The 13,579-nt window shown below is 41.2% G+C and overlaps 2 protein-coding genes across 4 annotated transcripts in view; one reads left to right on the top strand and one right to left on the bottom strand.

Annotated features, from left to right (window-relative positions):
* Nucleotides 1-13,579, bottom strand: part of Ophn1 (oligophrenin 1) — a 326,280-nt gene that overhangs the window by 230,643 nt on the left and 82,058 nt on the right. The gene's annotated exons all lie outside the window — the stretch shown is intronic.
* LOC126487064 (chromodomain Y-like protein) lies at nucleotides 11,604-13,313 on the top strand. The gene has a single exon (XM_050119695.1). The coding sequence runs from the start codon at nucleotides 11,604-11,606 to the stop codon at nucleotides 13,311-13,313; it is 1,710 nt and encodes a 569-aa protein (XP_049975652.1).

The raw sequence follows: 13,579 nt of genomic DNA, 5'->3' as shown, positions 1-13,579 counted from the left end.
TTCACCTTCCTAGACCAGGATGGAGGGGGGAGGACTTTGGACTTTCCACAGGGCAGGGAACCCTGACTGCTCTTCAGACTGGAGAGGGAGGGGGAGAGGAGGGGGAGGGGGAGGGAAAAGGGAGACGGGGAGGGAAATGGGAGGCGGGGAGGAGGCAGAATTTTTTTTTCAATAAAAAAAATTATATTACAAAAATAAAAAGTAGCTCCTGGGTTCAGCAAAGGCAGACAGGTTCTCCCTGCTCTCTTCTCTCAACTATAAAATCAGATTCTCAGATCCCACATGGCAGGCATATTCTCCTGTTCCCAGCAGGCTCTTGGGGTGACAACCTCTTAAAATAATATAAATTGGCTCTCACTGCTTGAGGTCAAACTGAGTCTTTAGCCTTTCTTTTCTCTCTCCTGGCTAATTTCTTACCATATCTATTGCAAATACACAACTAAAGACTTAATTTGAGCATTGTTTATTCAAGGAAAAAAATTCCTTTGTGGTACACTCAACTTATTCTAAGAAAAGTATTGTCTTCCCATTCTGCAGCAATACCGGAAACACCACCACAACTGCAATAACTGCAAACCAACAGCTCAGAAGCCACAGAAGGGGGCAAAATGTGCCTGAAGGTTTTAAGTCCCAACTCTAAAAAAAATTCTCTACTCCTCCAATTTGACGGATCCCGAGAGAGAGCTTCATTGTCCTGACTTGAAACTAATTCTGCCTAAAAGATACTAATGACAATGTCAAAAAGCAAGCACTCACAATTATTTTAAGTTGTATTAGCAGGAAGAAGCTTAGAAAACTGAGTTAGTAAGAGTGTAATCAAGATATGTGGTTAAAAAATTGGAGAATAACAGAACAGAGAATGGCTTGCTCGCAGGGTCCTTTGAAAGGCCCCAAGCTATTACTAGAAATATAGAAAGACATTTTTGCATGCCAATAGATACATGCCTTGAGATGTATGAATGCCCAAGAGAGACTTGAGAAGTCCCTGGTCATCCAAAACTAACTAACCATGCACAAGCCAAAAGAAAAGCATAAGGTAAGCAAAGGTCAAATTATAAACTGTCTGGCTGAGTGCTAAAGATATATCCCAAAACACAAAAGACATGCTGAAGTCAAGGTTAGTAAGTGTATTAGTTCAAATTATTTAATGAAACTGTTATCCAAACATTAAACAGTCAATGAACTAACCTACCACAGACTTCAGTAGGTTCATTACAAGAAAAGAATACCCACTACAGAATGATTGTAAATCTAAAATGTCAATAAACAAGCAAACAACAAGGAACATCAATGGTAAACTGTAGGGAAAAATAAATGATTTAATTTTAAGAACTGACATGTTTTATTATTTATTTAGTTTTATTATTTATTTATTTATTTATTTAATATTTATTTATATATTTATTATTTAGAAATATTTTTGGAAGATTTTATTTATTTTTTTATTTTGAGTGTATGTTTGTGTGTGCCTGCACATATGTCTATAAAACATGCTGGGAATAATGCATCAAATCAGCGGGCACAGTAGTTATGGAAGTTGTAAGGTGCCATATGGGTAACGGGAGCCAAACCCAGGAAACCCAGGTCCTGTGGTAGAGCGACAAGTGCTGTGAAACACTGAGCCACCTTCTGGAGTCACTCCTCTCCCTTCTATCATATGGGTGTTGGGGATCACACCCAGGCTGCCTATGCCATTACCTGCTAAGTCATTGCAAAGGCCCAATGTTCACTTCTTAATAAAACACCACGACACAGACACAGAAAACCAGAGCTCGTGTTCCAAAACAGTATATATTTAGTGCAAATTGTTCCCTGAAATATACCATGGAACAAGTAACAAAATGGGAGATGGCCTCAAAACAATTTTTTTATACAAAACCGTGCCTATTAATTCCATCACTTGAGAGGTACCAGGAGAAAAATTAGTAATCAAGGCTAGTTTTGGCTACATAGCCAGTTCAAGGACAGCCTGGGCCACAAGAGATTCAGTCTTTAAAAACGCAAACAAAACAAAATGGGGCTGGAGATATGTATGGCTCAGCTGTTAAAAGTACCTAGGGCTGATTTTCACTCTCCTTCCTCTCCCCCATTGCAAATTCCCTAGTCTTACCCAGCCCTGTAACAGAACTCACCTCCCTCTCTACCTCTACCCCCTGAACTGTGTAGAACCTCTCCAGGATGCAGCCTTCCTCCCTCACCCCATCTTTTTGTGTCAGCCACCAATACCTAGATGTACTTTCTACCTGGGACCTCTGTCAACACCAATCTGAAAATCAGGAGGTGATTTTCTCTCCTTCCTGTCCTCCATTATAAATCACCTCAGTCACATCCCCACCACAGTAAAAGATGCCACTCCCTGGGGATTCTGCCTAAACTCAAGGCAGATCAAGATTTCCTTCATCCTATGGACCCTCTCAGTCCCGGCACTACTTCTAGCCCACCCACATTTCTTCCTGTCAGACCCCAATACCAGGAAACACATTTTATATGGGACCCACAGAGGCCACACCTGAAAGGGACTCAGAAGCACTCCCTACCAAGAAAGCCATAGTCACTGTTTTCCCAAGGTCCAGAGAGGACAGCAGAAACAAGGAACTTAAGACTCACCCAAAGAAAACAGATATCAACACTTAGAAACGCAGTCCTCGCAAACACAGACACTGAGACACGAGCACCAAGCCACAATCACTAACACCCAAGACAATGTGACTCCCTCAGAACCCAGCAATGCTACTACAGTAGGCCCTGCAAAATGCAATATACCTGCAGCAACAAGTCAAGGATTTCAAAATAGCCATTGGTAATACACTCACGGACCTTAAAGAGGGTGTGAATAAATACCTTAAGGAAGTCTGTGAGAACACAAACAAATAGTGGAATGAATGATAAATACACTTGAATGTAAGAAGTTAAGGCCTACCAAGCCAAAAGGAGCAAACCTGGAGTCTGCTGGTACTATCAGAGGTCCTGACTATGCCTAGCTGAAGAGGGACTACCCAGCAATGTTTCCTGAGGGCCTAGCAACAGGTGCTGTCAGAGGTCCTGATGATGCCTAGCTAATGGGGGAGACCATGCGATGTCATCTGTCAGTGGATCCGAATGCCTAGGTGCTGGGAGAGTATATAAGCTTCTCTCTACTGTTAAATAAACTAGTCTGCTCTATGCCTTCTACCTGACTCCCACTGTCAGAGACGTTAACACTGTGCCTTTTCACCTGCTCCCCCAAGGAAGACGTGAGCCCCCAGCAATAGTTTAAGACTACAAAGTAAAAATAGAAACACTAAAGAAGGCCCAAAGTAAGGCAAAACAGGGAATGAAAAGTTTAGGAAGGCAAACAAAAACCTCAGAGGTAAGTCCACCAGCAGAATACAAGGGAGGAAACAGAGAATCTCAGTCATGGAAGACAAGATAGAAGAAATGGATACCTCAGTTAAAGAAAATATTAAATCTAAACAAATCCAGGCACAAAACGTCCAGGAAATCTAGGACGCTATGAAAAGACAAAATCTACAAATAATGGAAACACACATGAGAGCCGGGCAGTGGTGGTGCATGCTTTTAATCACAGCACTTGGAGGCAGAGGCAGGCAGATCTCTGTGAGTTCAAGGCCACTCTGGTCTACACGAGCTAGGTCCACGACAGTTAGGAATATAACACAGAGAAACCCTGTCCCTATAAAACAAAAAAAGCACTAGAGATTAGGGGTAAAAAAAAAAGGCATACCTAAATATAATAAAGGCAATATACAGCAAGGCTATAGCCAACATCAAATTAAATGGAGAGAAATTCAAAACAATTCCACTACAATCAGGAACAAGACAAGGTTATCCACTTTCTCCATACCTATTGAATATAGTACTTGAAGTCTAACTAGAGCAATGAGATAATTGAAGGAAGTCAAGGAGATACAAATAGGAAGAAGTCAAAGTATCTTTATTTAGAGATGATAAGATATAGAAATGACTCTAGGAATTCCATCAGGAAACTGATAACAGCTGGAAAACACTTTCAGCAAAGTAAAAGAATAGAAAAATCAGGAGCTGTCTGATTTTTGACAAGTTGTCAAAGGAAGAAATTAGGAAAATAAGACCTTTCATAATAGCCTCAAAAATATTATTGGGTAACTCTAACCAAGCAACTGAGGGCTTCTGTGTGGTGAAGGACAAACTGGAAAGCTAGATAATGAACAAATACTTTACCAACTACACATCCCATGAAGAGCTAATATCTAAAATACATAAGGAACGCAAAGAACCAGACATCGAGAAAACATATCACCCAATTAAAAATGGGGTACAGATCTAAAGAGAGATTCTTCAAAAGATGAAACGCAAATGACTGGTAAGCATTTAAAGAAACATTCAATATCCTAGTCATCAGGGAAATTCAAATCACAACTACTTTGAGACATCATCTTATACCTGTCAGAATAGTCAAGATCAATAAAACAAATGACAGCTCATACTGGCAACGTTGTAGAGAAAGGCAAATACTTATCTATTGGGGTAGAAGTGCAAACTTGAATAGTCACTATGGAAATCAATGTAGTGGTTACTCAGGAAGGTGGGAATGGATCTTTGTTGGGGGCTGTAGACCCTCAGAGCCTGAATTTCCTGTAAACAACCTGTTATGCTTGCAGCTGTTTTGAGCAACGGAACTTGTTTTCCTGTGTTTGCAGCTGCTCTGAGCCTGAGACAGGAGAGTGGTTTCTGTTGGCTGCAGCTGAAAGATCCCAAGAGCTGGGGTGTGGGCAGAGCCCTATATAAGCTGCTCCTGAAAAGTGGGCATTCTTGGCATTCTTGTTTCAAGGATGTCCTGTGTCCCTGTGTCTCTGTATTTATGTGTGTCAATCTCCAGCTCCTTACCCGACTCATGTCCAGATACGTAGTACATGCAGACACATACAGGTGGAGGCCCCAAGTGAGATCAGGAACTAGAGACACACTGAGAGATTGCCCTCAGGATTAGGGAGGGTGAATTAAAGGCCTCAAAAAGAATGGAATAAAAAGAGTAAGTTTTTAAAGAGACGAAGTATAGACAGATTAAAAGGAAGAATGGAACAAAAAAGTAAGTTTTTAAAGACACAAAGTATAGGGAATCATATTAAAAGGAGTAAAAAAATAATAAGCCATGTAAAGACAGAATGTCCACAGAGAATTTGGATTATGTATATTATTGTTTTGTCTTTTGGTTTCTTGACTGGAGAGAGAGATTTGATTCTGAGAACTGCTAAGAAAGGTATTTTGACTTTTTAAAATATGTGTCTAAGGATATGTTGCTTTGGAAAAGAGGTTCTGCTTTTGTTTCCACAGAAAATGAGAACATGCGAATTCATTCCAGATTAATGTGGTTTGATGCACCAAGACCTCCTGAAATGGTGCTGTGAATACCCCCAAAGAACTTCGCCCAATAAATAGCAGAAAGTAGTATAGAGAACAATACCCAAATTCCCAAATTTGTTTACTAGAGGTTGTAGGGCTGAGGGGGACACCGTCGTGGTGCCAGGAGCACTGGAAACTGCGGCAACAAGTGTTGGAGTCAAGGCAAGCCAGAGCCACTCAGACCCCACTGGGCTGCCCATCGGTGCAGCGAATGGAGAAGGCAGGGGTGGGGTGAGGGGAAGGGGGCAGTGGTTCCTGGCTCTACATGACCAAGAGTCTGCTGCGTGAGAGGCAGGCTTTCCCATAGGACCCAGGGAACTCATGCAGTAGCCGTGGAAGGTCCCCAAGCCTGACTGCTGCTCTGGCAGATTGTGGTGATGCTTGCTGGAGGATTTGCTGAAGAAGGCAGAGGCAGGATAATCTGGAGTTCAAGGAAGGCTGCCGAGCCATCCTGGCTGAGACTTCAGGATCACCACAGGTGGCCACTATTGTCACTGCTGAGGCCTCCTTCATGGCAGCTGGAATTGTCATCAACCAGACAGCTGCTGTGACTATCTTGTAGCCAGCACCAGCATTTAATATCATTCATGTTTAACGTAGAATGAATATGCTCGCTAGGGCATTTTCCAGCTTATAAGAGCAGTTGGATTTCTTGTGGGATTTGCATATGGTTAGTTGCTCTCCTTTTTTCCATCATACTTGTGCCACAGCCGGGCCAGTTAAAAAAGTTAGTGCTAATTATATAGAAAGGGGGAGCTGTTGGAGGCTGTGGACTCCCAGACCCTGAATTTCCGGTAAACAATTTGTTATGTTTGCAGCTGCTTTGTTTTCCTGTGTTTACAGCTGCTCTGAGTATGAGACAGGAGAGCAGTTTCTGGTGGCTGCAGCTGAAAGATCCCGAGAGCTGAGTGAGGCATGGCCAGAGCACTATATAAGCTGCTCCATATTACAATAAAGTTGGCATTCTTGGCATTCTTTTTTCAAGGATGACCCATTTCCCCTTGTCTCTGTATTTGTGTATGTCAATTTCTGGCCCCCTTTCTAGCTCACATACAGTCCCATAGCGTGGACAGTACAGACCTACCTCAATATCCAGCTACACGGCTCTTGTGCATACAGCCAAAGGACTCTCCAACCTACCAGAGACACACTTTCTGAACCATATTCATTGCTGCTCTACTTATTGATAATAGTCAAAAATTGGAAATGACCTAGATTTTCCTCAACAAAAAGGTGGATAAAGAAAGTGCATTATATTTGCACAATGAAATATTACTCAGCTGTTTAAAAATGATGAAATTTGCAGGTAATGGAGTTAGAATGAATGAATGGATGGATGGAGCTAGAAAAAAGTCATCCTGAGTGAGTTAATCCAGACCCAAAATGACACACATGGTACGTACTCATTTATGACACACATGGTACGTACTCATTTATGTGTAGATATTAGTTGTTATCAATAAACAGGCTATAATCAACATAACCAGAGGTTTGGTACAGCGTAAGGGGCTTGATGAGGGGATGGATCTACCTAAGAAGGGAAAATAGAATAGATAGTTATAGAAGGACAGTAGAGGGGACTGGAACGGAAGGATCAAACAGGGAGTAGAAAGGAAGAAAGGTGTAAGGAAGGGAATGCGGTGAGGGGCAGCTAAAACTACAGGTGATTTGAGGGGCTGTTAGAGACCTAATACAGTAAAAGCTTCTTAAAACATATACATATGTGAAAGAAATCAAAATGGAATAACAAAGTAACAGGGGAGACAAAGCTCCAACTAGACATCTCTTGCCACCAAATGAAACCTCCAGTTCTGGTTATGAATTATATCTAATCAAATTGTTGGCCAAGAGGACTCTAAGAAAATTTTCAAACAAACTAGACTATCACCAAAACTATTGGTTGCTCTTCACCAACTAATGGTAAGGCTTTATTGCTGAAGACGATGCCTACACAACTCATTGAACATGGAGAAGTGGAGCTGGTGCCTACCTAGAGCCTTCACTCTTACTGACTAGTATTTCGAGTACTTTAAGGTACTCTGTGCACTAACAAAGGGGAAAGGCAAACAAAACACAAGCTATCGACCCTACAGTCTACAATGATGACCTACCTTAAAGATGTTCTGCTGCAATAGTGGCAAAAAGCTTGTGGGAGTAACCAGGTAATATCTGGTTGGATTTAAGGACCACTCTATGAAATGTAACCCATCCCTGACAGTGCTTGGGATGGCTAAGAAGCTGAGACTAGATAGGCTATGGGCCAAGGGAAAACTCAAATACTACTATTTTGCTAAAGGAACATAGCGAAGAAGTGACTCCAAAAGACATTCTTCTGTATTCATACATCAGTGTCTTGCACAGTCATCATTAAGGAAGCTTCCTCCCACAATAGATAAAACCAAATGCAAAGGCTCACCACTGGACAACATGCAGAAAGTGAGGTACCTTAAAACACACATTGCCAAACAGGATGTCTTCAACAAATTCTTCCACTCAGAGATCAGGGAACTTTGTGGAAGAGGAGGCAGAAAGATTATAAGAGCAAATGGGAATGGAAGACACCAAGGAAACAAAGGCCAACAGAGCAAGCACACACAGGAACTAGCAGAGACTGTGGCAGAATGTATAGAACCGGCATGGGTCTAATCCACACGGGGTCCCAGCTGAGAGGGGAAGTGGACACAAGCCCCCATCCCTAAGCAAAGCTATCTCCAGTTGATAACCACTTGGAAAGGAAAAATTAGTTTTCTCCAACTGGATCCCATTGAGTATACAAACCAGACTTAAGGCCAGATCCCATGCCCACAGTAGATGGTTAATACAAAACAAACTCAGTTTTTTAAAGTTGTCTCATAAGGCTGTATCTGTACAACTTTTTTACATTACAGGTCTTCTTCTTCTATATTATGGTTACATATTCTGTGGTTTTATGGGATTTCTGTGTGTACAAATGAGTGTGTCTCTTTTGTACATGATTCTTACGCTTTTTGTTTGACTCTTTTTGTTTGCTTGTTTGGGCCAATTCTGTTTTGTTTTTTAAGTTGTTTGTTTGTTTTCTAACAAGGTGGGGAGGAGATGGAAGGAGTTTGGGGAGGAGAAACAGTAATCAGAATATATGAAAAAATTTATTTTCCATAAATAGATACAACATAATTGGAAAAAAAATCACTAACGTCAACTCTACCTTAATGCTTTTACAGAGGACCTAAGGTTGGTTCTTACTGATCACGTGGCAGCTCATACCACCTGTAACTTCCATCCCAGGAGATATGAAAAACTCTTCTGGCCTCTCTGAGATATTTCTTAGAAGTGGTAAACATAAACTCACACAGGTAAACACACCAACACATAAAAAAAATAAAATGAGTAAAAAAGAGCAAATAAAAAAGACAAAAGTATGACTAGAGATAGGAAATTTAATAATAATAACAGACAAAATCCATCAGAAAGATATTAAAAATTACAAATATAACATTGAACAGAGATCATTGAAACAAAAAACAGCAATTTATAAATAGACAAATCAACAAAAACTAGATAGAGATATTAGAGTGACATATTTAAAAATAGACAAAACAACCAGGTAGAATATTGAAAAAAATGTAAGACATTAACAAACCTGCAAACATGTTAGATACAACATACATCTATAAAGACTTTTAAGCATTTCTACTAAGAAACTACAGTTTTCTCAAGTTCACGAAGAAATTTCCCAGGATATATGATTCAGCACAACAATAAATAAGCCTTGATAAATTCTAACAAGATTGAAATCCTCTAAAGTAGCTGGGCCTGGTGGTGCATGCCTTTAATCCCAGCACTCAGGAGGAAGAGACAGGTGAATCTCTGTGAGTTCAAGGCTAGCCTGCTCTACGGAGTAAGTTCCAGGACAGCCAAAGATAGGTTTTGAGAAACCATGTCGAAAGAAAGAAAGAAAGAAAGAAAGAAAGAAAGAAAGAAAGAAAGAAAGGAAGGAAGGAAGGAAGGAAGGAAGGAAGGAAGGAAGGAAGGAAGGAAGAAATCCTCTTTTCGGACCCTCTGACCATAAAAGAATGTAAAACAAAAAACACCTGAAAAATAATTTAAGGAAAAACCAGAATGGCCTTAAATATGGCAATGACATTTTACAGACAATATCAAAGAATAATTGATGAGCTGGGTGGTGGTAGTGCATGTTTTTAATTCCAGCACTTGGCCAGGCTGCTCTGCAGAGTGAATTCCAGGACAGCCAGGGCTACACAGAGAAGTGCTGTCTCAACATTCCCCCTACCCACAAAAAAAGAATAGCTGATGAAAGAAACAGTTGATAATTAATTTAATTAATTAATTTTTTTAAAGCTTCTGCTCTGTGAAAGACAATGTCAAGAAACATAAGCTACAGACTAAAAAAAAAATTGCAAAAGATATGATTTTTAAAAGTCTGCTATCCAAAACATACAGAGAGGTCTTAAAAATTAACAATAAAAATCAAATAACCTAATTGAAAAAATTGTAAGACAATCTATGCCCATGCCTATACATAGAATACATATGCACACATGAAAATATGTTCAACATTATAAACTGATGAGGATATGAAAGATTAGAATTCTCATTGTTGGTGGGAATGCAAAATGGTGCAGCCAGTTGGGAAGACAATTTAATCCTCTTCTAAAATTAAACAATAGCTTGGCATGGCAAATCAAACCTACAATCCAAGCTCTGGGAGATTGATGCAGGAAGATCTTTCATTTGAGGCCAGCCCAGGTTATATAGTGAATTCCAGATCAGTCTAGTCTACGTAGTAAGACCCTGTCTGAAAATATTAATAACAATATAGTAATGATGTGGGAGTGTCATATATCAATCTGTTGATTTCATTGGTTAAGTTATAATAAACCAACTGCTTGGCCTCAGCTTAGAACATAGATGGGAGGAGTAAACAGAATAGAATTCTGGGCGGAAGAGGAAGTGAGGTCAGACTCTGCTCTGCTCCCAGAGAGAGCCGACAGCTCGGGAGCAGAGACGCCATGCTCAGCCCTCCCAGGTAGACGCAACGATGGACGGAGGCTAGAATCTTCCCGGTAAGCGCACCTTGGGGTGCTTACACACATTACTAGAAATGGGCTAGTCCAGGTGCGAGAATTAGCCTGTAAGGGCTAGAGTTCATGGGCCAAGCAGTTCTTAAATGAATACAGTTTGTGTGTTGTTATTTCGGGCATGAGCTAGCCAAGCGGCCGGGGTGTTGGGGACGCAGCCCTGCCGCTCCTATTTCAACATAGTAAGATAACATGTCTGAAAATATTAATAACATAGCAAAATGAGCCTGTCTGAAAATATTAATAATATTTTTAAACTAGCAATACATAAAAAACAGCGATTTCAATTTCAGTCCTTGATATTTTACCACGTCAAAAATGTATGACCAGGGCTCACCTGGGTGGCACTTATACTGCAGTTGAAATGAAGTAGAGAACATTAGCATAACTGCTGCAAGCATGACAGGCATTTTTGTGAAAGTCATATTTTTTCAAAATCTGTGCTATGTATTGAAAGTCATATTTTTGCAAAATCTGTGCTATGTATGAGCAAATATCTTATAATTAAGCCCGTTGTTTTGTATACTGATTTTTTAGTGAAAAATTTTCTAGGAAACAAAAATGTTCAAAACTCTTAAAATATGTTCACCCAAAAATCTGCACAAAGACATTTATAGCAGCATTATTCGTGAGTGATAAAACTTGGAAGCAACAAAATTTCCTCAATAGGATGAGTAGGTAAATAAATAAATGTGGTATCCATAAACAAAGAACTGTGAGTAAAAAACAGGAACTTTTTCAGTCATTGTTCTCTTGATTAGCACTGGTTCCTCACTATCAATTGCTTAAGTACATATGGAAATGAGTAAAATGGTTCATAAATAACAATCACTAAAAAAAAAAATAACAAGAAATGCAAACCAGACTATTCTAGCCCCATGGAAAGGCTAGAACAGTTAGGATCTCATCTGTGAAACGGAAGTAGGAAGTAGGCCCTGTTGAGTGCAACACGTACAGTCCGGCGTCTCTCTAGAAGAGCTAGACGGAGGGCGACATAGCGGCTGCTGATGCTGCCTACGCTGCCGACGAGCCCTAAACAGCAATGCCAGAAAGTCAGTCGATCTTCAGGTCAGTCAATAGCTTTTCCTAATACCACCAAGTTTAAAGACTTGTTTTCAAATGCCTAAAAGAAAGTCAAGAAAAATGCCCCGACTTTCAAAAGCAAAGAGCAGGAGCTCCACGCCCTCAGGTGTGGAGATATGCGTTCCTAGCCCCTCAGTTAAGAAAAGGAAAATGGCGTCTGGCCTTCAAACTAAGAGCCCCAAGAAACCGCGTCAAACCAAGAAGGGTCACCAGGATATACTAACACAGAAAGTAGCCACCGAGGAACCCAATGAGGTTTTACTGGACCTTGGTGAGAAAGTCGCAACTGGTAGAAATTCACGAAGAAACCCACAGGCCATGGCAACGCGTTCAGCTGTTGCCAGAAAAAGCCAGGCTTTGTCTAGCCCTACAGTGACTACAACCATGGAGGGCCAGTCTTCATCTGGCCCGGTGCCAAAAACCATGTCCACATACCTGACTGGTGGCAGAAAGAGCCAATCTTCACCATGCCTAATGACCAGAGCCATGGCTACACGCTTGTCCATCGCCAGAAAAAGCCAGCCTTTGTCTAGACCAGTGACTACAACCATGGACGAATGTTCGTCTGTTGACAGAAAGGGCCAGTCTTCGTCTGGCCCGGTGCCAAAAACCAGGTCCACGTACTTGACTGGTGGCAGAAAGGGCCAATCTTCACCATGCCTAACGACCAGAGCCATGGCTACGCGCTTGTCCGTTGCCAGAAAAAGTCAGTCCTCAACTGGTCCAGTAACCAACTGGTCGCAGTTGGCTGTTACCAACAAAGGTCAATCTTCATCTTGCCCCATGACCACAGACCTGGCCCCACCTTTAACTATTGCTACTACAGGACAATCTCCATCAGGGGATACAAGTAACATAAAACAAACAGTTACAGAAACGACTAACAAGGAGACAAGTGCTCCAGAAAAACCTGATGAGAACAGGCCAAGATGTACTGGCAAGAGAAGGCCTTCTGAAAGGCGTTTCAGTGTAAGGCTGGTGGAGAGTTCCTCCAGATTCAGAGATATCGTGGTGAGGAAGCAAGATGGCTTCACCCACATCTTGTTATCCACAAAATCATCAGAAAATAACTCACTAAATCTAGAAGTGATGAAACAACTTCAGGATGCTCTCAACAAGGCTGCTGTTGATGACAGCAAGCTGGTACTTCTCAGCGCAATTGGCAATGTCTTCTGCTTTGGACTGGACTTTACTTATTTTATACAGCGCCTCACAGCGAACAAGAAAAGAGAAAGGGCTAAAATGGCAGAATCGATCAAAAATTTTGTGAATACGTTCATTCAGTTTAAGAAGCCTATTATTGCAGCAGTCAATGGCCCAGCCCTTGGCCTGGGAGCATCTATACTGCCTCTTTGTGATGTGGTTTGGGCTAATGAAAAGGCTTGGTTTCAAACCCCCTATACCACCTTTGGACAGAGTCCAGATGGCTGTTCCAGCTTTACATTTCCCAATACTATGGGAGAAGCCTCTGCAAATGCAATGTTGCTCAGTGGGCAGAAACTGACAGCACAGGAAGCTTGTAAGAAGGGCCTGGTCTCCCAGGTATTTTGGCCACAGACCTTCAGCCAGGAAGTCATGATTCGAATCAAGGAGCTCGCCTCATGTAATGCAGTTGTCCTGGAAGAGTCCAAAGCCCTACTGCGCTTTACCACCAAGATGAAGTTGGAGGAGGCCATTGAGAGGGAGTGCAAAGTGCTGGAAAATATTTGGGGCTCTGCAGAGGGGATAGAGGCCATGTTAAAATACTTGCAGAAAAAAATCGAGTACTGATTGCTAGGACTGTCACCGATGACCCTGGGACTGGTTTAAGCAGAACTTTAGAATATCACTGGTTCCCAGTTAGAAATACCTACCCTTAAAGTCTGAAACAAGTTCACCTATATCTCATGACTAAAAGTAGGAGTGGAACACTCAAGATATCTATTACCAACAAGTTTTAAAGACCTATGACTATAAAATATCTAACTGCAAAGTAACTTTAATCAAATATCCTTATATCCATATGCAAGCAAATATAAAACAGGAACGGTGAGCGC

This window comes from Alexandromys fortis, unplaced genomic scaffold (genome assembly GCF_014885135.2).
Source record: "Alexandromys fortis isolate MF-2015 unplaced genomic scaffold, M_Fortis_MF-2015_v1.1 scaffold_155, whole genome shotgun sequence".
NCBI classification, from domain to species: domain Eukaryota; kingdom Metazoa; phylum Chordata; class Mammalia; order Rodentia; family Cricetidae; genus Alexandromys; species Alexandromys fortis.
The sequence above is the reverse complement of the archived record's forward strand: the minus strand, read 5'-3'. Positions and strand labels throughout refer to the sequence as shown.